Below are 27,742 nucleotides of genomic sequence, written 5' to 3' on the forward strand. Positions count from 1 at the left end.
CATTTACACAAAGAATATTGAAGTTATGTGTTTAGAAAACTTGAAAGCAAACGATTTGAATCAAACTTAAAATAATTAGTTGGATTGTGATGAGAAAAGTAATAAGAGTGAAGTCTAAGACTTCATGAATAAAAATAATTTCTTTCATAACTTTAAGCAAAAGTAATACATATATAAGATATTTATAATAATAAGAAAATTCTTTCATTTAATATAACATCTTTGAGTAAGGAAGAACAAAAATTTTTATTATTACCTCCATTTTTCATTTTGATTATCATATCATAAAGCAAACGATTGTATTACCCTATTTGTGTATGTTTTTCTCAGCCAATGTATATATATATTTTTTATAATGTCACTCTTATGTCAGAGAAAATCAATGTTAATAAAGCAATGGGTGAGATGAATAAAATATAAAACATAACTTGTTGATCGCTGTTATGTACTTACATATACATGTATGTGCTGATCGAAAACATAACACTCTTCTTAATTTGATCACAGTCGGTTGAACCAGCTATTCCAGAAGTTTCTATATAGATTATAACTCAGGTACTCCAAAAAAATCTCATAAACTAATTATAATGGTTCTGATATAATGTACCATACTTTATATTCGCAAACGACTTTATTATTTCTAAATATCATTATAAATCATTTTTTAATATGTACATTTAAACGGAAAAAAACATTAACTGACGTCATTATTACATTATAATGAACTTACGTAATCATACGATTAATATTAAAACAATTATATGTTCATTTATTTAATAATACCTTCTAGTATATCGAGTTACAAGATATTTACACTTCTGTGGAACTGTAGTGACTCTATAATTAGTTATGATATACATATTGATCATATTACTGTCAAAATATATATATATTCCATTCAAAGTACATTAATTTTTTTAATTTTATAATATAACCATTATTCAATGTCAAAATCAAATTCCATTTTAATTCACAAGTATTGTAACAATACATATGACAGATAGAAATGCAATTCGTATATTGAACACAGCTGTAATTATTTTTTAAATTTCGAACACAAACGTATTGATGACAGAAAGATCGGTTTTTATTTAAATAAAATCCAAATTAAACTCGCACGTGTTTATTTAAAAAATCTTAACGATGTAAGTCGTTATATGAACACACATTATAACATAGACACGTCTATGGTTCTGACATTATTTAATATCTAGGTTTTTTAAAGTTACTCTCATCCCCAGGATACTGTGGTGTTTTACGCTTCTGTATAATATTTTGTATCTGTAACAAAAAAGAGATTAAATTAATTCTCCTCATACTTGATGACATTTTTCTTTTTTAAACATAATGACAATGAAATCATACAAGACCTTAATGTTTATTGCTCTCTATGGTATATGGAATATTTAATTTTTTTAATTAATTAATATATAAATAACCTGTTGCCATTCCCTGTCGAGTTCGGCTTTTTCGCTCTTATCCTTCGTCTTCCTCGTCTTACGGCCATCTTGTGTTTTGACGCCATATTGGAAAGCAGCCTTTGGAAGCGCTTCTTTGCTACTCATGTAGTCAGAATATTCCTCTTGAGTGTCGAAATCCCAACGACCTTGATATGAACAAAAATAATTTAAATCATTACTTACTAACATATAACACTACACTGAGCAATGCAATCATATATTATTTCCTATTTTTTCATAACTAATAAAATTTCATTTACTTAAGATGTTAGTGTGGATATTTGTGTAATCAATAACAAAATATACAACTTAGATACAAATCATGAAATTATGTATAATCAGTTTTTCTATTCTCTATTTAGTATTATATGCAAATATATGAGGAAAAATGTTAAATTTCTTTACAAATCCTTGTAGAAAAAAAAACTTTGTATGTTAAATTGTGAGTTATCATTCACAAATTACTTCAAGCTCAACTATAATATCTACATTAATTATTAACATGTATAGTTATTAATTTCGAATATATTTACGTATTTTACTATCTCCATATATACACTATACACGTATCCATACTTTTAATTCCTCTTTATCAGATATATGTCTTACTAGAAATGTATTTTAAAGAGATAAGGACATCATTACGAACGTTATCATATTGATTTTGTACCTGATGTACATAAATAAAAAAAAAAACTGTGTGTCAATACCGATAGGTCCCTTCTTATTTCCGGCGTCCATCTTGGTGTAGTCGACCTCGTCGTCTGAATCGTCAATGGCGTCATTCATTTCCCTCAGCCCGGGGTAACACTCAGCGTAGCCCTCGGGCTCCGCTGCCAACCGGGACAGGAGCGCCGCCGAGCGACGGTCGCGCTCCGTACGACGACCTACAAGTGGCCCTGCAGATTATAAAACCATGAGTGTACATTACAAAGTGAAAATCGTTCAAAGATTACAAAATACAACTAATATAATATATAAACTATTGCATACAAAAAAACAGGTACTGCCAACGAATATTATATAAGCTTTCACATTATGGTTCCCTCGACCTCAACAAAGAAGCATATTGAATTAATCAAAATTTCTGCTTGATATTTATTAAATTATACCGAATTTAAATTAATTTTTTAAAATGCTTCTTTTTTTAATAATGTCAACGGCACACAGTACACCGCCTGGGTGATATAATACCTTCTTCCTTCTCTGTCTCCTGTGGTTTGTCAAAGTATCCAGTCCTCGGTCGTTCATCGCGTCGGTCACTTTGCCTGTCATCCGCTACATAATCCCCAATATCGCCATATATAGAGTCGTCGTTGCGACCCTTCTCTGTATTTTTGTCCTGAAATATATATTATTAATAATAATATATCTCACAACCCTTACTATTGTAGATTGGCTTGAAAGAAGTCAAAATAGTCTACATTTCGGTTAAAACGTTATGTGTGTCTTTTAATATACATATATTTATATATATATATATATATATATATATATATATATGTATGTATGTATTTAAAAATTACCTGTGTTTCATTTAAAACTCATCGCAATATAATCATTAATAATGAGAATATGTTACGGTACCTTCGTCTTCTTAAGCTTCCTGTGCCGCCCGTGTCTCAAATACGAGAATATCTGAGACAGCTTCTCGATGACCACGTCGTTGGAGGCGGAGCCTGATGTCCGTTCATCCATTTCCGGAACATCCGCCTTGCTCCTCGTCAGGGTTGTTGGTATATCGCTGTCTATGGTCCCTTCATCATCTAATTCAACAACATAAGCCATACGACCTGGAGCGAACAGGTCGTTGCGAGTAATCTTCTTGTTCCTACAATTTATTCATCGCATTAGAATTATTCAAAAATAGAACGAATAGATTAAATATTACAGTGAATGGAAAATAACAATAAATCAATTTCATTAACACTTACTTCTGCTCTATAATGAGATTGTAAATATTTCTAGCCATTGGGTTTTCGAACTGTATTTCTTCTTCCTTCATGTAAATAAACATATATTAAAAAATGTCACTAATTAATATAATGTATATAATAAATATGTAATATTATTTACCACTGGCAACACTTCTTTCTTCTCTGGTATCGCTTCAATGGGAACTGATACAAGTCGTTCCATTTCCAATTCTTGCTCGTTTTCCCGCGTTTGGATTTCAGAACGGACCTGATTTAAATAAAATCCACATAAAATTTGGAATTAAATTATTATCTTATTTTTCATATTTCATAAAACTAACTCTGTTGTAGTTCTGATTGTGTACAGTAAAGAAATTTTAAACCGAAATATATAGATTACTGTCTGGATAATATACTGGAACTGTCATATCATTTTATGGGTAAAGGCCAAAACACATTGATTTTTAAAGACATGTACAGATATATTATGTATTTATAATTTATATAAATATAAATAATTTAAGATAAGAATGAAATCAATGGGTTTCTGGCTTAAGGCTGTAATGATAATTTTACCTTCTGCAGCAGAGCATAATCAAGACCCTTCACCAAGTGGGTGTGCTCCATATCACCACCAAGATATTTGGATTCCTGAAATCATATTTTTTAATGTCAAAATCAGTAGTTATTATATAGCAAACTACATAAGGGACAAATTTTAATATTATTATATATGTTGCAAATAAGTCACCTGGATCATTTGTCGTCGCCGTTCCTTAGCATCCATTCCGGACTTAGCATCCGGAGCTACGGCCCTGAAATTCACGTTAAAAATTGTATGAGCAATGTTTTATGTACACAAATATTATATCGCAATTCTACTATGTACTAGCAATAAGATATACATCTATAATCAAACAGGATCTAAATCATGAAAGGTGATATGAGAATAAATCTCAACTGGTTTTGCTTAAGCACAACCTAGTTTCATCTTATTACTTAAAACATACCTGTAAGCGCTGCTAGTGTTGCTTGTGGGGTCAACGACCAAATCGTTCACACCGTCACGTCTTTCCCTTGCACGATCTCTATACTTCTCTGCCAACTCTGCAAGCTTATTGTCCTCCTGCTTCTTCAGAGCGGCATAGTAAGATTTCTTTTTACGTCTCAGTTCACTCTTGTTTTCTACCGGTGGAGGCATGGTCCTACATAAAAATAATTTCAGCTTTAGCTTCGTTTTTTGTATATGATAATATTTATTAAATTTTTTATATTTTCATGGAAGCCATGATGATTCAACTCAGGTACAAATTTTAAAATTAAGTAATTGTATGTTAGTGATATTGTAATTTTTTTTTAACAACAATTTTAATTCTCAGCAAGTGTCAATGACAAAATTGGTAATTTTTTTTATATACAAAGAGAAATTAAAATCTGAGTTTTGAAACTCTAATATATATTTTTCATAATACAAATGAAAGATTTGTCAGTTACTTATCACTGCATCTTTGACCACATCATTTCACATGATGACATTATATGTATACATGTCTATGATACAATAAAATGTATTAAAAATTAATTAAAGGTATCCAAAATATGTAACATTGAGACTACTGTCATTAAAAGCCTCAAGAAACAGCTATCAAGTTGAGATAACAGCTATGGAGTAAGTAAAATTAAATAACACAGTAGTAAAACATCCACACATATATCATCTCAATACTTTTGATTGAAATGTGAATATTTTACCCAGCACTAGCCATGGCTTCCCGAATAGATCCATCCCCCCGACTGCCACCAGATGGAGTGGATCGAGGAGTCATCAACAACTTTCTGAAGTCATCGTTAGTAAGCCTCTGAGACACCGGAGTGTCTTCAACACTTCTGTCTTCCATGTTTTAGTTGTATTTCAAACAATGTCGCTGAAACGGAAAAGTAAAGGATAAAAACAAGATAACAATTACTTTATAGCTTTTAAAAGATAGCTGAGAAAGCAATTGCTTATTAATTAAAATATAAACCAACAAACAAAGCTTCTCAAGAGCGTTATATCTATTTAATATTTTAGAAATCCCTTCACTCCCTACAAGAGTGGTTATCTCACAGTAATTTTTTGAATTCTTACATACTATTTATTACTAATTTTATTACATACCCTTAATGTAATATTCCGTTCCGCGTCTTCGAATTTTTCTAATTCTGACTGGCTACTTGATTTTGACAAATGAATTGTCAAATTATAATTTATAAGTCAATACGACAGACTATACAAAAATATATAAAACAATTTAGGTAATAGTTACACTTAAAGTAGAAATATATGTATTTATAAAACATTTTTAATATACAAACATCGCGTATACTTTATCTGTTTTTTATTTTTCAAATTTTGTTGAAATTGAAATTTGTTTACCCTTTATATAATTAATATTACTCTAAAATGTAAGAGGCTTTAAACAATAACAAAAGCACGCCATGTTACAAATAATACCAAAAATGCTAATAAACGCAAAACAATGATGGAATACCGTTTTTATATTAGTTATAAACTTAGGGTTTAATTGTCTTATCTTAGTCTATGATGTTCATAGAATCTCTTATGTAATTCAATTAGAAATACCAGTAGGTAATTACCTATAATTTCTTGTTGATTATCAGCGGTCAAAAGGTCACGACATCTAGTTTACATTTCACAACGTTCTGGAGCTGAAATTGGAACTGTAAATATCCCGGTGATTTGCAATTTATTTAGTAAATTCTATCTCAACCGGTCCTATACATACATACTAAATATGCCGCATTTAAGAATCGAAACGAATGTATCCAAAAGTAAAATACCTGAAGACTTCGTTTCTAAAGCAATTCCAATTTTAGCAAATAGTCTTGGGAAACCTGCTCAAGTAAGCTTATCAACAATTTTTTACCATGCGATTTAATAATAAAAGGAAGGAATATATATATTTAATATATAAATTCTGTTTTAGTTTTGTGTGGTCTCAATTATTCCCGATGTTCAAATGTGTTTTGGTGGTTCCAATGCTCCATGTGCCACAGCAAGTTTAATGTCAATCGGGGCTCTTGGTCTGAATGAAAACAAAAAACATTCAAAAGTTTTGTTTGAATTGGTTGAAAAAGAGCTGGGTATTCCTAAAGACAGGTATATCTTTAGTTAGCATGAAAATAGTTAACAATTTGTGAAATAACATCTGTGGTTTTCTAATAGATATAAATACATATTTTTTATGTATTTCATGTCTTGTGGTGAATTATTCTTAGTATATTATATATAATTCAGCTGTATTTTTATTTGTATTTAAGTTGATACCAAATTAATATTTGAAATCCATTTCTACATATTACTGTTCCTTTAATAGAATATTATATATAAACTTAAAAAAATTTTGTTGATATCATCATGATTAGAATATCAGAATGTATATTTTCTGTGTTATTAATAGTATATATGACTTATTTTTATTAAAATCTTTTTTTTTTTTCAGAATGTATATAACATACCAAAATGAACCATCCTCCAATGTCGGTTTCAAGGGAACAACATTCCATGATATTATTGGATGATTTCTAGCATCACTCTTATATATCTACTGAAATCTTTCAATTGGAAATATTAATACCGTTTCACTTAAATGTGAATGTTCAGGCTTAATAATGTATATTATTTATTAAAAAAAAAAAAAAAACACAAATTTCAATCAATATCTTGACTATAACATTTATAATTAAAAAAAATAATTTTAAAGCACTGTTTAGTTTTTTTTATTATCGTACAACCTTCATACATATACCTTTCACCAACTACCTACTTTAAAAATAATTATTCATTTGGCAACTCACTCTGATAGAAAATAATGTTATTAGTAAATATATCAACTATAAAACATGCAGTTGTACCAGAAATAGTTAAATATTTAAGTGTTAGTTAGAACCAGGGTATAATGTTTTAAAAACTGTTAAATATCTAACACTTGCCAAATCTTAATACATTGTTTGTTTGGAAATGATAGATCTTAAAAATAGAAGCAGTTACTAAAATATTACTAAATATTAACTGAGGTATTTTGCATGATTAATTCTTATGCTTCATATACTGAATCGGTTTTAATTAAATTTTACACAAATTGAAGTACATGTAAAGAACATCAATTGACTTTACATTTCAGTTAATGTGTGCCACACATGTCAAAATGTCACGTAAGACAGTAAATTTTATGTTCCTTTTATTTTCATCTTAATATAAATAAATTTCAGCCATACCTAATGGAAAATGTATATTGGATCGCGCGTTTTGGGCGATTGTGAAATAAATTATTAAATGAATGTTCTGATAATAAAAGTACGTCATAAAATTTCAGTTACTATTTCTTTAAAAATTTTAAAGTTCTTTTATAGTTGCGTTATAATTCATAACACATTATAATTTATAACAATCACTACAAATTTCATATTAAATTTTAAGCAAGAAACTTGGTTTAAATCTTCCAATTTAATAAATGAATATATAATTTTTATATTGTGAAAAAAAATCATATTCAAACGTAATACAAAAAACAACTATTACTCATAATTAAGTCAAAAGTCAAATTTTTAAAATTCATGACTGATACACAGCAATACTACAGAAGACATTTGACACTTATTAAAAAATAAAAGTGTTAGTATAAACTTGTACTTTAGCTTGGCTAAACTTGGTAATTCCCCGACCCCCGTTAGGAAACGACTTTAAGGAAAGGTGTTGCCATCAGAATTCTTATGTTTAGTAGCGGAACTCGTATTAGTTAAATTTTTTTAACAATCCACTGTAAAGCTACAGAATAATTAATGTTATTTAATTAAAAATGTATATATTTTTTTTTGTGGTAAATGGAGTAATAATAAAAGATGATATGAATGCATCAACTTGGAAGAGGATTTAAGAAAATTAGTCGAAAACGCTTGAGGGGATCGAAAATATGGTTATGACAGAAAAAATAAACACAACTGAAAGGATACTTAGTATTTAAAGAAATAAAAAGTAAATAAAGTATCATTAGACGCTCAATCAGTCTAAAGACAATATATTTTATACATTGCAAGAAAAAGTAATGGGAATACCAACTATTGGTGTGGTAAAAAACAAGCATTTTATAGTTGGTCTCTCTCTATAACAGATAATTAATAACTTAATTCGTAATAAAGATATGTTTTGGAAATACTTAAAAACGTATTAACATTTTATGAGATTTCTAAGTATACGAGAAAAGAACATAAATTAATATCAAAAATGGATAAGAAGGCACACAAAAGGGGAACATTTTATGAAAACAATAATTATAAATAGTAGAATGATATATTCCCAATTCTATTCCTTTTTTCACATGTTAATATTTATTAACTTTTCACACATTAGTTCAGGTGTTAACATTTGTGAATATTGCAATATTAATATTTAAATATATTCGTGACAAAAAAATGCAATAGAATTTGAAACTCGTTTTATTTTTTAATTTGTAGTAAATCGAAATATTTTTTAAATTGAATTATTTTATGTTACAAATGGCTTTCCGTCTTATTTAATAAAAAAATTGTTTTACTTTTCAATTGAACAAAAAAAATTAAATAAAACATAGGTCACAGATAAGGAACGATTTCAAATGTCAAACAATATTTTATATTCTACATTTTAAGCGGGGAAATACCTAAATTTTTTATAATTTATAGTGGGGGTATATCTATTACTTTCCATCTAGATTCTAGACTCAGTAGCAACTAACAGCAAGTAAATTAACCAACCTTTCGCTCTGTGTTGTGTGTGTTTACACATCCCAGTTTTGTTTGATAAAACTATTTTGATTTTTATTTTTCTATTTCACATTTGTTCAAATTTCAAACTAGTTGCATCTATAATGGGAGAAAAGAATTCAAAAATTGAGTGTAACAAAGAAAATTTAAGTAACAGGAATCAAGAGAGCGGGAGGTAAAACGTTACTTTTTGTACATTTAAAATTTTCCACAGTTTGCAGTATGTGTTGAAAATATGACAAAATGTACATTTTTTGCATTTTAGGCAAAGTCATTGTACAGCAGAAGACGTCGTAAAAATTTTAGAAACTCAAAAACGGTTATATAACGAGAGACTATTGGCAGAACAAAGCAGGTAAATGCGTAAATAACCATCTTGTAGGTTAGACATGATGTAATCTTACAATATAAATAAATTTTATTTATTGTTATATTTGTGAAAAAATCCGTTATGCAAATTTAAGATCTATTTTAATTTTTCTTGATGAAGTATGTGTTCCCTATAATTTTTCTAGCCTATATTTATGACCTATTAGCTTTATAAGTGTTTTGAATACTTTATTTTCAGAATATACCCCAATATACAATCAGAATTGACTTATTCACCAAGTACTTCAAATAGTTACAAGTAAGTTATATATATATATATGTTTAATTATACTAGAATTATTGTAAATATTACAACTTAATGCCTTCACATTGGGTGAAAGTGTGCTATTCTGTTAAACTAAAGTATAAATACAGTATTAAGATAATTTTATCCATAATATTGTAATTTTTTTTTTCCATTCATTAGAGAATGCATGTGTACCTTATTACCTATTATACATGTGCCTAAATACCTTATTGTAATTATGAGTTGTATAAATACTACTTTCTATTATTAATCAGATTATATTTACAGGCTTAATGATTTAGGCTCACATTCGATTAACTTATATTAATTACTGATGCCATTAAGTATATATATTTAGCCCGATTGCTTGTCAAAGCGTCCTAAACATAAACTAAATAAATAACATTTACATTTCATTATAAATCAAATACTAATAAGTTTCTAATGATTTCATTATCATTAGTAACTTGAAGAGTAGTGGTATTATCTTTATCATTGCTGGCTTGAAGGACAATGGTACTAAACAAAAATTATGTCAATGTACAGTCTCTTCTTCATCTTTCCAAGTCCTAAACTGGAACACTAAGGTTTTTTTTTTATAAGCAATCAAAACAACTATTCTACAGTTCATGAAAATATAATTTGGTTTTAATTATAAATTCTTTGTCATTAGTATAACACACTTATTGTTAGATGAAAATATATGTCACACACATAAAAGACTCTATTTAAATACTCATCAAACCTGATAGAGCTTGAGATTATGATACCCTAAAAGATAATTTTAATATAAATATATCTGTTCCATGCATATTATATGTGTAAATACTTGTAGAAACTGGCTTCTTTATGGCTATACCATTATATACCATTGACTAAAATTTTCCATTTCTTAATCCATTTTTTAAATCGTAATTGAGTATTTTGAATACATATACTTACAAAATAAATCACAGTTGATGCAGCAGTTATATAATGGTAACATCGTGTATTTAATGTTGGTAACATTTATATATATTTTTATATAAAAATCCATTATTGCAGCTATATGAAGCAGCTAGGCATCTCATTTATATACTACAATTTTATTACCTAATTACATGTTCTAGAATCACATTTATAGGTATTAGATTAATAAAAAACCTTCAGAACATTGTTACCGCAGTGGTTCCCAAGCGGTGGTCCGCAGAATTCAAACAGTGGTCCGCAAACAAATTCAAAACTCTTTTAAATTTTATTAATGTTCTAATAACATATTTTTGTTGAGATGAAATACATTGAGCTTTTTATTAAAGTTTATTTTCTTAGTCTTTCACTTCATTTTTCTTTTACATTGTGGTCCCATGCGAACAACAAAGAATACAAAGTGTTCCCTAGTCAAGAAAAGGTTGGGAACCACTGCGTTACAGAATAGTAACCATTTAACATTGTGAGAATGTCCTATTAATATTCCTTTGTTTTTAGTATAACACCGACCGCTCCTGCAGAGATCCTTTTATATACAACTGATACCCAAACAATGGGAGCTGCTAGCCAAATTATCCCATTGCGTGAACAGCAACCTACTCAGAGGTATATTTTGCCTCTTTATTTATTTATAATAAAATCAGTACATATCACAGAATAACATTCTATATCATAAGAATAAATTTTTGATTTATACAATAATTAATTATATCAATATACAAATAATCGTGCATATAATATAGGTAGCTGTATAAAGTAAAATTATTAAGAAGAGTTTTATCATAGCTGTGATTTTTATATATGGACATTGTTTATGATAATGTATGTATAATATATGATTAAAATTAACATGATATTTATGCTGTATTGATGGTTTTGTTTTAGACATGAATATCCAACTTCGGGCCCTTCAACATCCACTTTGGATTCACAAGAATCAAATAAACAAAGACACAATAGCAGACCAAATCAAAGAGCTGCGAGTTCCTTGCGACAGTAAGTCATTGAAAATTTTGTGACATATTTAAGTTATATATATACTATTGTTTATGAAACTATTATAATATATGATTAAAATTAACATGATATTTATGCTGTATTGATCGTTTTGTTTTAGATATGAATATCCAACTTCGGGCCCTTCAACATCCACTTTGGTTTCCCAAGAATCAAATAAACAAAGACACAATAGCAGACCAAATCAAAGAGCTGCGAGTTCCTTGCAACAGTAAGTCATTGATAATTTTGTGACATATTTAAGTTATATATATACTATTGTTTATGAAACTATTATAATATATGATTAAAATTAACATGATATTTATGCTGTATTGATTGTTTTGTTTTAGATATGAATATCCAACTTCGGGCCCTTCAACATCCACTTTGGTTTCCCAAGAATCAAATACACAAAGACACAATAGCAGACCAAATCAAAGAGCTGCGAGTTCCTTGCAACAGTAAGTCATTGATAATTTTGTGACATATTTAAGTTATATATATACTATTGTTTATGAAACTATTATAATATATGATTAAAATTAACATGATATTTATGCTGTATTGATCGTTTTGTTTTAGACATGAATATCCAACTCCGGGCCCTTCAACATCCACTTTGGTTTCCCAAGAATCAAATAAACAAAGACGCAATAGCAGACCAAATCAAAGAGCTGCGAGTTCCTTGCAACAGTAAGTCATTAAATATTCTGTGACATGTTGTGTTGGTAAAATTGTTAAATGTTTTCAGAATTTCCAAAGAGTCCGCAATACAAAGTATTTACATTGATTTTGTAAAAAAAAAATCTTATTTGCAACAAAATTAACACATTTTTCGTAAAGAAACGGTCACTATATTTTGTTAGATAAAGTTATTGGAACAAACATATCCAAAGACTTAAGGCAAGTGTCCGTGAAATCTGACTGTAAAATTTTCTCTTAAAGGACAAATAGAAGAGCAATTGTTAATTGTGTTACTTGCAAGGAAAAGTTTGGTTTAAATATTTATCAGTGTCAAAATGGGCACAGCTCTTGCGAAGACTGCAAATCCAAAATGAAAAATTGCGGTACATGTTGTGAAATTATCACAAATATGAGAAACATCACACTCGAGGCAACTTTTGCCTCTAACATTGTAGATGACAAGGTGAGGAATTGCTAGACTTCTACTAACACTAGTATAGTAAAGCAGCTAAAGAAAGTCACTAACTAACAATATCAAATTTTATTACTCACGTTTAATAACGACCCACAGTATATTTTTCCTTTTTTGCCACCTAAAAAATTTCTTTTCGATGTGCATGAAATTTATAATTGGTGCTTAAATAAATATAAATTCTAATTGAGAGAGTCTGCATTGCATTATAAGCGTTTGCTTTACAGCCAAAAAAGCCGTGTATATATAAGAGTCGTGGTTGCATATTGCATTTTCAAATGGATGATATGGAGGCTCATCTGACTGATTGTATATTCAGGGATCTACCCTGCCCTTTGACTAATTTAAATGATGCCTGTAACTGGAAAGGTAAAAAGTATTTTTTATTTTTTACATCACATACAATAATTTTTATCTTTTACACAAATAATAATATATATTACTTATCAGAATTAAATTCGTCATTATATCAAATTACCAAAAACCTTTTATACGATTGAATCTTTAAATAATTTCCTTGAATGGTCAATCTTCAATATTAAATGTACTTGAAATTGTTGGTTCCTGTTGTATAAAACATACAATATTTTTCCGTTAGTTTCTGCTACATCAATTTGTTTTAGAGAATTTTGTAAATGTTTGAAAAATGCTCAGATTTACCAATTTTAAAGCAATGAAATGAAATATGCCAGGTTTATGTTTACAGCATCATTTTCCTTACTACTAGGAGTAGACTTAAGATTTAATAATTTAAATTCATCTATATAATAAGTATGCATTCTTATTTTCAGGATGGATGAAGAATATTTTGGAACACCTCCATGACATGCATCCAGAAAAGTGTCAGGCTGAAGTTAACAAAGAAATGTCATTGCTGCTAAGCGGCTTGGATTACAAAGGTTTTCATTTAATCACCCTTGGAAATATCCCCTTTATACTACATATACAAATTGACATAACACTAAACAACATTTCCATGGCTGTACTGTGTCTCGGTACAAAAATGCAAGCTTCCAAATGGATCTATGAATTGCATGTATACCAAAAGAAAACTCCTCGTCGCAAATTCGAATACATCGACATTTGTCAGCCGTACGGGACACCAATCTGCGATATAATTACAGCCTGTAATTGTGCCATCATCAATATAGATTATGCAAAAACCTTCCTGGATGCTGGCAAGTTGACTTATAAGGTTTATATCAAGAAAAAGAATATTAATCAATAAATAATTTTTGCCACTATATAAACTTATAAACATTTAAAATGGCATTTATAAATCCCATTATCTTGACGTAGTTCAAAAATAGTATTACATGTTAGCGATAAGAGTATAATTTGTATTAGACTACTTTTAACTCTTGATTATTCCATTACTCTATGCGATGCTTAAAATTTTATTTTTCTTTTTTATACTATGCTTCATTCTATTATTCCTCAGCTGAAGTGTCTTAGCATCATGAAAGATGTTACATGAAAAAAAAATATTAGAGCATATATTTCTACTACTACTACTATGTAAAGTTGCATTATTATATTAAAAAATAATTTCACAGTCGCTCATGTGTACTTTCAAATAAAACAACAAAATTTATTTAATAGCCATTACATTTTATTCATACATAAGCTCAATTATCTAGTTCTACGGGGTGACGAGTATGCGATATCTGTTAGAGACTCGATGGGCCCTAATTGATTTCAATACAATAATAAATAATTGAAATGTAATATCAATAGGACATTACAAGTTGAACACATTTAGAAAGTATAAGATTCGTAATATTAAAACAAGTACACTTATCAATAAAACTTGATTAACACTCTCTTCGATGATAGGTGTACAATAATTTTCCTTAACAAAATTATGTACTTGTATTAGTGAAAGCCCTTTCTATCTATTTCTTGACTTATGTTCTTCGGAATACCTTTGTCTTGTTATTATATTAGTGTTGCTAAGATATTTATATCTTCAATAAATTGATGTTAAACAAAAAAGCTGCTTGATTGCAATAAAACCTTAACAGAATTCATATGTGATACAGTTGGAAGTTTTCAGTCCTAGTCGTTCACATTTTTGACCAACAATTGATAAGAAAATAATAAAATTGTTTTTGAACTGGATAAAGCTATAATTATTTTGATTGAATTATCACGATGCGAAACTTGTAAAATAAAACAAAGTTAAATAATTTAAATTCATTATGACTAAATAAGGATAGTTAAGTATGTTATTTAGTAACCGTAATGACATTTGATTACTGATATCCCATCTAAAATATTTCCATGTTCCGGGTATCCTCAAAAGCCCAGAGAGTGGTAAGTATTACATAACACAGATAATAATTAAGTGACTAGAATATGTGCTAAATATAAATCATTAAAAAATACATCCGTGTCTCACGCAAACGGATGTCGATTGAAACGGTGCAAAATACAACAAATCACTCGAGTGTTATCAACTTTTTAACCGCAAACAAAACAAATACTGGTCCTACAAGGAAAAGGTATACTTGCCATACAAATACATACTTCATTAACATCTATTACAACATCAATAATATGAGATCAAATGGAATGTTGAAAGTATTTAAGAAATAAATTTATATTTAAACATACTACTGTTACAGGTTTACGTAACAAAGTTAAGATTGCCGACGACATCAAAACATACACAGATATATAAGGTCACTATTTCCTAAAAGAGTATTGTTATAGTAATGTTTGCTTCATGCAATATAATTAATGAAAAGAACATTCAATGTTCACACTTGCTTCTTAAAACCATTAATAAGTATACAAAGTGCTTATATAATTTAAAAAAAGTGTTACAGACAAATTGATCTTAATTGTTAATGCCTCCGTTGTAAGCGTAGTCAGCTTTATTGTGCATTACAAGATGGTTGTCCACAAAGTAGAAGCTATCAGAACATGTCTCAAACGGGGCTGCTATCATTTCTTCGACTGGAATTTATATAAAAAAAATATAATTAAACAATTTTATGATCTTTTTGATTTTTTGGGTAGTGTATTATGTGAATAGTTCAGGTATAATTACCAAGATTTGGTGGCAGTGATGGGAACTCATATATGTGTTCACATGTGTTTCTTGAAAATGGAATACAGAAGCCAAATTCAAAATCAAAGGTCTTAAGTAATGTGTCCCTAAAGAAGTGTTTTTCAATCATTCTAAAATGATTGACAGGACGAGCCCCGACTGTAAACTCAACCCTGAAAATTGCATTTTGTCATCATTACATAAAAACTAGGCTACTCACAATCAATTTTTTTACAAAAACATACATAATACAATTCTACTTAAGATTCAAAATATAATTGACACTTACGTTGCCCCGACTGTCTTCAGCTTTAGAAACTGTGGAGTGAATTGGTATCTCACGAATCTGCCCGCATTAGGATCCAATGGTTCTTCAGGGACTTCTTCTGCACCCTCATTGTCAACACCGAAGTCGGTCGGAGGTTTGGCAATTTCAAAAAGAACGGTGCCAGTTTCGAGATCGCGTATTTTAAATCGTGTGAAATCTATATCGTACACGTTCGCGTCCGGACTACATAAGTAGGTATCAGTTATTTTATTGAATTTTAAAACGTCGTCCGGAGTAACGTTGTTAGGGATGATTTCATCACGATTGGATTCGAGAAGAGATATTGATTCACACTTTTTACTAACCAAACTCATAATTATAGCACCTTTAACTCTAACAATATTAAATAACACTATCAGAGACTAATGGTCCGCTGATAATTTTGTTAAACCATTATTTATTTCTGAATTTCAATATGAAATGACACTATATTTTAAGAACTTCAAGAAGGGAATTAAAATATAGCCGAGGATCGAAAATCGAAATTATTGGATTTTTCTTGTCAGTGCTCACTAGTAACTACTACAGTCCACAGTCTATAATATTAGTTATTACAGTAAGCTTCAAGTAGTCTGTAGTAATAAGACATAGACAAAATTTCGGTATACAAATTGTCGATTTTTTTTATTTTGTTATAATACAATTTTGTAAAATCCCCATAAGGTCTCAACGTCTTTTATTTTGATATAAGTATAAATTGTATACAAATAATACAACAAATTAATTTATTATTTTGAACGAATCCATAACTGCTGACGTAATTTCCGTTGCATCATAAGCTGAAGCATGCGCCTTGTCATTTTTAGTCATTGGTTGGTCAAAGATTTTTTGAAATTACAATAATCAGATAATCGGGCGGTCGCTCAAGTGTTGGACTGTGATAAGTTTACTTTAAGGTTGTAGTGAAATATCTGATGTGCATTTAAGTGAAAAAACAATAAATCAAGATGCTTATTAAAGAATAGTAAGTTATAATTAAGGTTATACAGTCCTTTTGTGAATATAAATCGATTTTTTGTCGTCAGCTAAATACTGTAAGGAAATATCTTAGGAAATTTTCTTGCTATTGTATGTTTATTTAATTTTATGAATATCTATAGGGTAGAGTTTTTAAAGGTCTACGGGAGTGACAGATCCAAGATTTTCAGATTTCTGGCAGATGGCCATTAATAGTACTAAGAACCATTGAGAATTTGTCCATATGGAAAATTAATAATTTCATTTTTTCTTTTCAGTCGCGTCACCCTTCCTCTGACTGTAGAAGAGGTAAGCTTTATATTTTATTTTTATTATTATTCAAAATTGTTATATTTTTGGTTAAATGTAAAACTTTTATTACTTAATTTCATACGTCTATAGAATTTTATATAATATTTTTTTATTATTATTTATGACTAATCAAGATTTTTTATCAAATACTATCTTATCAAAATATTTATTTTAATAGTACATATACTTGTTACCTACATAAAATTACATGATGAGTAATTTTTATTGTTTTATTATATTCAAAATTTACAACATTATACCGAAGTCATTTTTTTTTTTTAAACACAATACACTTTTTTCAATATTAATATCAGCTTAAATTGACATTTACATCATTGTGTTCAGATTTGACAGAATCTCACTTACCCTTTGTATTGATTTATTAATTATTTGGCATTTTATAGAGCTTTTGCAGCTGGACCCTACAATATATTATATTGAAGAAAATAATATACTAAATCTCATCTTAGACATGTGTTATATTAATCAATAAAATATATTCTTATATTTTAAATATCAAATAAAAGTCAAAATAGTCCTGTGAACACAATATTATAAAGATTTTATTACTTTGAAATGCATAAATTAAAAAAAAAAATTAATATTAAGTCACTTACATAGATATTATATACTCTTTTCAAATTCAATTATATTTGTCATATGTTGTTTAAGTGTGTTAAAATATAATCAACCTTTTAATATACGTACATGTATGTCAAAAATTAAAAATGTACTATAATTATATCTCTAAATATGTATGTCAGGTCGTAATGCACAATAGCCGTGGAAATTCTTACAGTTTGTTATTAAAATTTAAAATTGGTTGAAAGGCTTGAAATTCATGACATCCACTATATTCCCTTATAATTTTCCACCATGGACATATTCATATATAACCTTGAGGTATGTGAACACCACAACCTTATATGTATAATACATCAATATTAATAAAATATATGCTTCAAGTAAAATATAATATTTATATATTCTGGTATGAAAATTAAGTAAGTACTTAAAGTAATAAGTATATATTGAGGCTATTTATATTTAAAATGTAAATTATTTTTTTTAAATTTCATATCTGTTTAAAAATTTTATGTTTTTATAAAAAGTGAATCTAAGATTATGTGTGTGATATAAGCTCGCGCGACGCGATTAGGTCAAGGACTCGTTGAGGGTTCCTTGAGAGCCGACAAGAAAAGACTGCATACGAGAAAAATTAGCACAAAAAAATAATATATTACATAACCATTGACACAATTTAAATACTCGCACATATATTCAATATATTTCCGTTACAGATAAATGAATATTAATAATCGATTAAATAAAATATAGATACTTTTTAATTGACTCGAATATTAAAATTAAATTGTCCGTGAACATATTGTGTTATTGATTATTGTGACAGTATTTGTGACCATGAAGTTGTTATTTCATGTATACTACAACAGTTTTGACAAACTCTCATGATTCACATTTCATTCAGTACCAAGTCGCTCAGCTGTTCTGTGTGGCGGAGGTGTCCAAAAACGAAACGGGCGGAGGTGAAGGTATAGAGGTGATCAAAAATGAACCATTCAAGGATTATCCATTGCTGGGTGAGTGCTTATACGGATGCTTACTAAACATTAATATTCAAATAAAAGGTGTACTATTTCTATTGTAACATATGTTACATAAGTCGTTAAGGACATTTTATCTTGCTTTTTATTATCTGTTGGTATTAATGCGTCATGATGATTTGTAGCCGCTAAATGACAGCGATATGCCACGTTCGTAAACAGCTGTTAAATAATGCTTCCGATTTGATACGGTCTGATCTGATCCTTAGTGATGTCCAGCTCTATATTAAGCTGATTGTAAAAACTTTTTCTTTTTAATAAAATCGGTTAATTGATCAAAGACGCGTCCTTACTTTAGACAAATATGTCGCCAGAGACAGGTGTCAGTCTTCATATATGAATGCAGTGAGTTAATAAAGAATCACATGAGAGATCTTGTAATTAAAAAAAAATGTAAATATTCTGTAAGAATATGCCGAAAAAATGAGAGTGACTCACAAATATATAGGTGTAAGTATAAATTTTTTACGTTCCATTTTTAATTTTTTTATAACGAGCGACGAATCAGTGGACGGTTGGCTCAGTGAAAGTTAAATTGGCCTCAATTTAAGCAATGAAATTTAATGATATCTTTACATTGGTAATGACAATCATCGACGGTCGCTAAATATTTAAATACTGTTAATTTCCATACGAAAAGTATTCAAATAATATCTGTCATGTTCAACTTCTTTAATTCTGAACGCCATATTTGACGTTCTAGTGAAGAATGATCCTAAAACAGCGTCAAGTTCAAAAAGAGGTGGCGTTAAAGCAGTCGGACTCGACTCCTGCATGACCTGCGGTCCTTGTCTCGAAGATGGTAAAATGTTTAAAAAAAAAATCAGAAATATATTTAAGAATAATACTGAGTACACACTTACAGAGATCACAAAAAATTATATGAATAATACGTTTTAGAGTAAAGTGTGCACTCAGCTTAGCTTGCTTAGTTATTATATTATAATATTGTTGTTGGACTTGTTTCGAAGTAATTAATATTTTTGTTTATCATCACGTATGTTACGTAGTCATACTAATTCCGTAATTTCCGTATTTTTTTAATGAATACTAATTTAGTTAGAATATAATTTATGTAGCGAAGGTTAACACGTACCTACATGAGAAGATAAAACTGAACATAAGAATCACCAAGGGTAAACGGAACGTTACAAAATATATACGGAAAGAAAAATATATAAAAATATTATAATTGATATTAAAGAATATATGATTGGTATGTTCCTAAACTCCCGTCACGTAATTCCTGTACCTCAACTACATACGTTATAATATTTAATGACTGATTGTCTTAAAATAACGCTTTAACAACGTGGTATATTGGACCTAACATCTCTTCACTGAGAACCGTATAAAGGCCACGTCAAACTTATTCTTGAATAACTAGTTGAAGTGATGATTTTAAATAAAGTTGCATTCTATTTTCACGTGTATAGAGACGATGTTCCTTTGAATGGCGGTCGTAGTAGCTGTGATGACGTCACAGCCTCTAGTTTACACAGATGGCCGAATGTTTTGCTAGGTGTGCGTTAAAAAAAAATATAATAATAATGAAAAAAAAAAAATACTAATCACACGCTAATCGTGTCACAGTTGTACAATCGTTGCAATTATATGAATTTGTACTACTTTAGTTGTTAATACAGACAATATATATTTTCAAATGGGGTAAATATAAATAATGAGGTTATAGTTTTGTTATTGCCCGTGTCATGGCATTTAAATGTATGTACTTATAAAATCTTTAAAAAACAAAAAAAGTTTTTTTTGCACCCGTCACTTCGTCTTGAACACCGTTCTAAAACAATATTTTCCTGTTCCTATTTCAGTTATTTTTACTGGAATAGTAAATTTTATTTTGGTACTATTTAAAACATACTAAATTTATATGAAATATATTCTATATATTTTTTCTAAAAGTTAACAAAAAATCAGTATCCAAACCAGTTGAAAAATATAATATATAAGTAAATTTTGATGGTTAGAAATATTTTTACTAAACAAATTTGTATTATATGTAGTATAAAGTAAGTTATCAGTAGGTGTTAGTTATGGAGTAATTATTGGTAAGTATAATGTGGATTTCTCATAGAAATATAAATTTCTTAGGTGGTAAATATTCATCTGGGCAATACACCTATAAGATCTACCACCTGGCTTCGAAGGTGCCAGCCTTCATCCGTCTGCTAGCACCAAAAGGTTCCCTGGAGGTCCACGAGGAAGCGTGGAATGCTTACCCCTACTGCCGTACTGTCTTGACGGTATTTATACATATATATATTAACAAAATTAATCCGAGTTATTTATGAGTTTTTTTTCAATGTAATAAAGTGCATTTCATTGTGTTCTCATTTTGACATTAATATTTTTATTCACATTTATATTTGGAACTGTATTAAAAGTCAAGGTCACTTCCAACTGTCTTTTATCTCGGTCTGTATATTTTCAGAGTTATCCATAAATTCTAGAAATAACAAATTAAAATACATTCTAAAATGGAACTGAGGTTTGTTTGATACACAATTTTCGTTTAAATGTAATGCAGGTAATAATAATACGTAAGCGACGTTCTTTTTTTAAAAAATATAACCGTCATTTAAATAAAAAAAAAAATACTAATTTGTTTCGTTTCGTGTTGATGGAAATGTAAATTTTTAAAAACTTCTGTTTTTCGTTTCCACTAGGATCACGTAATATGTGATAATTGATCTTCGTAAGTATTCTTCATACGGATCTGAGCGAGCATCAGCCGACACTAGGGAAGTCTTATAAATACGTTCATGTTAAGCCAACTCAACACTTACGTTGCATTCTTAACGAATTTCTTTTTTTTTTTTATTATTATATTCAATGAACTTTTTTTTTTTTAAAAAAGTAATTATTATGCAAAGAATTTCGTACTATGCATAACCGAACTTTTTTCTTTGCCGATGTACATAAATACTTTGTAGATAATATATATTTATCGTCGTCTTTATAAAGCGATAGTGATGCTGGTAAAGGTCGTCAAACAAAATCTCCGTGTCTACATTTATATTGAAATTAACAATGTTCTAATTAATATCAACGCTAGTTATGTAAAATTATATATTTTTTTTCAGAATCCCGGATACATGAAGGAGAATTTCGTCATTTGCATAGAGTCTTTGCATTTACCGGATGTCGGGGACCAGAATAATGTAAGTAACTAATGCATGCGTGTATTTGTATGTGTGGGTGTGTCCGTGTGTATGTATATATTTATGCGACCAATTGTTTTTTTATTTTTATTATATAACTATTAATATTGAGCAACAGAACTACAAGCAACACAATTAAGTAATGTATACTTATTGATAAATTATATTTAATGTAAAATTAATAGCATTTTAAATAAATATACCTACCCGACGTTTTAATGGTGTCGTTATATAAAATATATATATATATATATATATATATATATATATATATATATATATATATATATATATATATCAGTGAGCCATTGTTAATGATAATTAAATATAGATTCCAACCAAATGTACAGTTACCAAAACTATTTGTAGGTACGTAAATTACTCTACGGTATCATTAGCGATAATATTCTTAGTATTACTTTTTATCGGGACGCGATTATAAAACTCACGTCGTAATTCATTTTATACTTAACGTTTTTACATTATTATTATTTTTTATTTTTTTATTTCTTTTTTTTAATATAAGGCGACTGGCCTTGAATAAATCTTGATGCTACCCGTCAAATAAATCCTCTTTAAACAATAATATTAACATATTAAATAGATTGTGATGTAACTTATGAAATATTCCGTTTTTATTATAATATGACACGTAGTAACTATTTCACACCTATATATACACATAACTCGTCCACACCACATACTAATTGCTGGAGAGTTATTGGTAAAACTTTGTCAGCAAAATACAGTAGCAGAGAAAAGTCCACCGTCTTTGTATATAGGTGATGAGGATATTGTGGCTAGCAACTATCTCATGTGTGCCGATTTATGGCAAAACTGATGTTTAGTAACTTACAAAAATAATAAAGAAACTGTTGTAGAGTCGAAAGTTTTTTTTTTTATTAGGTTCATGCGGTATTTGATCTTCAGTAATGATTTGTTTCGACTGAGTCCCAATAAAACCTCGACTCGACCGAAGCGACAACGTATTGACCTCTAATACAAAGATCAAATCGATGTTACCTACATACGTACTGTATATTATGTCTTAACATATTTATGTCATTGCCGCTTATGTGAATATGTCACAACATATTCCACAGAAATTCCCGTGCGTGTCATGGGAACGGAACTGCCATAATGATGTTTTACTGATAGTCTAAGTGCGAATATCTGTTGGGATGTAACGATGTTTGTCTCTCTATAACACAAAAACTGCTTAATCGATTTTGATCAAACTTTACAGGAATGTAGCCTGGATATCAGGATGATTTATCACCATATCCATTGCTTTAACAGACTATACATTTCTTTCTTAACACAAAACGGCTAAGCCGCTGGCAAAATATGTTTATGAATACATTTGTTTTTATTATTTTGCAGTTTAAATGAAATTGTATGTTTATCTCATGGTACGTGTGCGTAATGTTTTACTATTGCTACTTTATTATTCCTACTTAAATATTCCAATACTATAAGCCGCATTTTTTTTTCTTTCTTATAAATACTATGTCCATCTGACAGCTGTCATTTAACTATAATCAGATGTTGCGTAAAGAGTTGAATAAATGTGTTAATAACACTTAATGAAGGTCTTATAGCTTGTTGTAGCATTTAATACTGCGAACACAGAGAGGCGTAGATTAAAAATAAGACCGTTTTATTTTTATAGTTTATAAATATTTTTTATTTTTTTTTTGCAAATACGTCGTAATAGCCTTACATAAGTCTCAAGTCTTCGATTGGAACGTATTTAAGTTTTGAATGCTATTTATCTGAGATCATAAAGAGTTTTTGTGACTCGCTTCGCTTATATTCCTCTTTGATGCGCTAAACGCGAACATATATTCAGCCTTCCAGCGTGACCTACATTTAAAAAAATTCTCACAGAATTCTCTCGTTCGGGGTCAGTACGCTCATAGTTTTATGTTACATTAAAATTGAAGCTGGCGGCGTATATAATATAGATTTGGAACATAACCTTGTGCTAAGCGAATGTTACATGAACCGTATTAATTTTATATGTTTTTTATGTAAAGATGTTCCACTTATAACGCTGCGTGCAATTTTTTTTTTTTGTTATATAAATTGTATGTATTCAATTCTTATATAGGTTCAGTCGAGTATATGATTTCTATATCGAACAGGTCCACGAGCTGACCCCGGAGAAGTTGAAGAACCGCGAGGTGGTTCATATCGACATAGCCAATGATCCGCTGTCCGCTTCCGACTACAAACCGGAAACTGATCCAACGAAATTCAAATCCAGCAAGACTGGCCGCGGACCTCTCGTCGGTCCGCTGTGGAAGAACGACGTGACCCCCGTCATGACCTGCTACAAACTCGTCACAGCCGAGTTCAAATGGTTCGGCCTTCAGGTCTGTTTTGTTCTGATATATTAATATATCATTCTTTATTTGCTCCTCAATAACACTACGAATTAATGACTCATGCTATATATCATATAATAACAGGGCTATCTGAATGTGATAGTGTTATGGATATCTGTTAAGTAGGTGCTTCACAAAGAGTAAAAATATTATATTATATAAAAAAAATCGGGTTATATTGTTCGTGGGATGCAACAGAGGAAAGTATCTATGTCACAGTCTATAAATATTCTAACATAACACCACAAGTATGTAAACGGTAATTTCTGAACGAGACGAAATATTTTCTCTTTTTGTTTTTACTCTGTGTATTTTTATGATATTATTTATTATTTATGTTCACAGAGCAAAGTCGAGAATCTGATCCAGAAATCGGAGCGGCGATTGTTCACCATTTTCCATAGGTTAGTTGTCGTTTAACACCTTCCTTATCTACAAGGACACTATCTGTACTCAAACAAGTATCAATACTCATATTATTATTCATGATATATATAAATAACAAAGCTATATAAAATAATTACGATTTATAGGCAAGTGTTCTGCTCCATGGACGACTGGTACGGCATGACCATGGCGGACATCCGCGCCATTGAGGAGAGGACCAAGGAGGAGCTCGAGAAGCTGCGCCGGGAGGGCGAGGTCCGCGGCATGAGGGCCGAGAACGAGTAGGACAGTCGACCCATGACACATGACCTCCGACCACCAGCAACCAGCAACAGCACCGGTCGCAGGTCATCACAAGCGGCGGATGACTACCGGACTATATAGATTTCATGTTACAATGTGACCCTTGACCCCCAAACATCTCGGTCGAATCTCAAGGTCCATTGTAATCGGTCCGTTTAGCGTCCCCGCCCTAACAGATGCCCTAGCCTCAGAGATTGCGTTTATTAAGACTGCTGGCAGTCGTAAGCTCATTATTTATATTCGCATATACATTATATGTAAGGCCGCTGATAGTCACGTGACTATGGTTATCACATATATATACATAAAAAAATCTCTATGAACCATGTAACCATTTGATTATGAAATAAATGAAATGACCTTGTCAATGTGATCCTACTTCATCAAGTCTATCTATATACACTGTGGTTCGTTTTTATTCAGAAGCAATATATAGTATTAAAACATATAAATGATATGGATAAATTTAAATCAATTGTGTTGTGGCCTGTTGAACACTTGCAGCGCTGTCTCAACTGATGCGGGGGCACTTAATATTAGTTGGAAACAATAATTTTATTGAAATGTGGTATAGTTGTAAACATTTAAGGTAATGTAGTCAATGGTTAAACGTAGTTGTTACCTAAAGGATGCATCAGATATAAAGGTTTAGAGAGAGTAATAATAAAAAAAAAGCATATATACATACATATATGTAACTTAGCATCGAGATTTTGTGGTTAAACGGCATTTTAGCGGATAATATTTAAAATATTTCAATGTTTTTATAAGTGTATAACCCGTTACGGTCTGGGTTTATTTGGCTGTTGTGTACATAATGCTATAGGTCGATGGCTCGATGGTTATCACAGCTTGGTAGTCGATAATATGTTGGGGTAATCAATTTGATTGTTTTTAAAACCGATTGTGTCGGGTCCGAACAGACCCGTTCCGATAGAACCGGGTTGGATATGAAAACCTTATGTAAATCAATATTTTGTGAATCGTTTAAATGAAACACATTGAGAGCAGAACTGGTGATGGTTGTACTGGTATGGGATGTAATTTGGCAGTAAAATAATTATAAAATCACAACATATATATATATATATACTTTATTATATATATATATAATTATATAAATATTTAAGTGTGCTTAATAGAGAACAGTATTTTAATATTGAGTGACATTCCAGTTGTTGTACCAAGATATGTTGAAAATAGATTTGTTTTTTACCTCTAGCTCTCTGTTGCTATGCAGTTTGTATTAACTGGCTGTACGCTGATGCGAAAAAATTAATTATTTAAATTATATAATACATTTATAATAGTAATGTTTGTATTAAATAATGTTCCTTTGAAGCAATTGAAATAGTATTTACGATGGTTCCACATGTTGATATGCCAAGAGTTGTCTGGACGGAACTAAATTATTATTATTATTATTATTTTTTATCATTGAACATTACATGTTTGTTAGCTGATGAGGTGAACGTTTCCATGCTTCGTAATTTTCCACAGCTCTGGCTAATAATATTTGCTTTTTATTCGTTTTTTTTTTTTTCCTTTTTATAAGTTCTTATAAGTTTTTTTTTTATTGAATACACCATAATATACAATTTGGGCGAAGTCTTTTATTTATTATTCTTTCGCATTTAACGTACTTAATTTTTATTTCTTTTTCTTTCTTGATCTTTTCAGTTACTATTAGTGCTTGGAAAGATGGGTTAGAACGAAAAACAAAAAAAAAAAAAATATTTAAAAATTAAGTACTTAGGGTTGTCTTTGGAAACGTAGATTGTAATTAAAATATTTTTTCTTCTATATATAATAAAATATTTTATGTAATACTGTAACAAATAAAATTTTAGATCGCTTAATACGAAGTGCTTCGACTTTGCTAGTAGTTCATCTAGATAATACATTCTCCACATATAAATGTATCTGTACTTAGTATAGCCAACGATTAATGAACTTTATAATTAATATATAACGACAAACGGAGGAATGCGCATAATATAGTCATATAACTATATCATAATTTCATAATTATAAAAATTTTGAAACTTGTTTGAATGTAGTAGTAGCTATGAGACATCACGCTGACGTATAGCATAAAGCATAATATGTATAGAAGCCGAAGTTGTCAATTTAAAATTATAGCAAATATAGTTTCGATGGATTCTCGCATTGATATATAAGTTTAAGTGATGACATTTGTTGTAAAATGTATTATGAATATTTTGAATGCCAACGTAAATAAAATAATTTTAACCTGCCACATGATGTTGTTATTGAACAATGGGACGAAA

The 27,742-nt window shown here is 29.6% G+C and overlaps 5 protein-coding genes across 8 annotated transcripts; 3 read left to right on the top strand and 2 right to left on the bottom strand.

The window, feature by feature from the left end:
- Positions 1-1,107: 1,107 nt before the first annotated feature.
- On the bottom strand, positions 1,108-5,648 carry LOC116777853 (protein Red). The gene is made up of 12 exons (XM_032671604.2): positions 5,535-5,648; positions 5,129-5,301; positions 4,387-4,581; positions 4,128-4,191; positions 3,953-4,027; positions 3,537-3,644; positions 3,395-3,459; positions 3,048-3,291; positions 2,655-2,802; positions 2,171-2,359; positions 1,440-1,606; positions 1,108-1,281 (listed from the first exon to the last, which is right to left on the bottom strand). The coding sequence occupies exons 2-12, from the start codon at positions 5,272-5,274 to the stop codon at positions 1,204-1,206; spliced, it is 1,479 nt and encodes a 492-aa protein (XP_032527495.1). The 5' UTR covers positions 5,275-5,301; positions 5,535-5,648; the 3' UTR covers positions 1,108-1,203.
- A 322-nt stretch (positions 5,649-5,970) lies between these two features.
- On the top strand, positions 5,971-7,142 carry LOC116778001 (macrophage migration inhibitory factor-like). The gene is made up of 3 exons (XM_032671840.2): positions 5,971-6,279; positions 6,364-6,536; positions 6,880-7,142. Exons 1-3 carry the CDS (start codon positions 6,172-6,174, stop codon positions 6,956-6,958), a joined length of 360 nt encoding a protein of 119 aa, XP_032527731.1. The 5' UTR covers positions 5,971-6,171; the 3' UTR covers positions 6,959-7,142.
- A 1,975-nt stretch (positions 7,143-9,117) lies between these two features.
- Positions 9,118-14,910, top strand: LOC116778107 (E3 ubiquitin-protein ligase siah2-like). 4 transcript variants are annotated; one of them, XM_061526610.1, is made up of 11 exons: positions 9,120-9,353; positions 9,444-9,533; positions 9,747-9,806; positions 11,259-11,366; positions 11,646-11,756; positions 11,878-11,988; positions 12,110-12,220; positions 12,342-12,452; positions 12,705-12,906; positions 13,143-13,284; positions 13,707-14,910. In XM_061526610.1, exons 1-11 carry the CDS (start codon positions 9,283-9,285, stop codon positions 14,141-14,143), a joined length of 1,554 nt encoding a protein of 517 aa, XP_061382594.1. In that variant the 5' UTR covers positions 9,120-9,282; the 3' UTR covers positions 14,144-14,910. The 4 variants fall into 4 exon arrangements, with proteins under 4 accessions (XP_061382596.1, XP_032527874.2, XP_061382595.1 ...); XM_061526612.1 differs by lacking the exon at positions 11,646-11,756 and having other exon boundaries at positions 9,118-9,353; XM_061526611.1 differs by lacking the exon at positions 12,110-12,220 and having other exon boundaries at positions 9,119-9,353.
- LOC116778110 (protein unc-119 homolog) lies at positions 14,506-16,831 on the bottom strand. The gene is made up of 3 exons (XM_032671985.2): positions 16,260-16,831; positions 15,971-16,143; positions 14,506-15,876 (listed from the first exon to the last, which is right to left on the bottom strand). Exons 1-3 carry the CDS (start codon positions 16,610-16,612, stop codon positions 15,758-15,760), a joined length of 645 nt encoding a protein of 214 aa, XP_032527876.1. The 5' UTR covers positions 16,613-16,831; the 3' UTR covers positions 14,506-15,757.
- A 258-nt stretch (positions 16,832-17,089) lies between these two features.
- On the top strand, positions 17,090-27,709 carry LOC116778109 (phosphatidylinositol transfer protein alpha isoform). The gene is made up of 8 exons (XM_032671984.2): positions 17,090-17,262; positions 17,534-17,564; positions 19,057-19,168; positions 21,302-21,453; positions 22,294-22,371; positions 24,519-24,749; positions 25,107-25,165; positions 25,295-27,709. The coding sequence occupies exons 1-8, from the start codon at positions 17,246-17,248 to the stop codon at positions 25,431-25,433; spliced, it is 819 nt and encodes a 272-aa protein (XP_032527875.1). The 5' UTR covers positions 17,090-17,245; the 3' UTR covers positions 25,434-27,709.
- Positions 27,710-27,742: the final 33 nt, after the last annotated feature.

Source organism: Danaus plexippus, chromosome Z (genome assembly GCF_018135715.1).
Source record: "Danaus plexippus chromosome Z, MEX_DaPlex, whole genome shotgun sequence".
Classification (NCBI taxonomy): Eukaryota; Metazoa; Arthropoda; class Insecta; order Lepidoptera; family Nymphalidae; genus Danaus; species Danaus plexippus.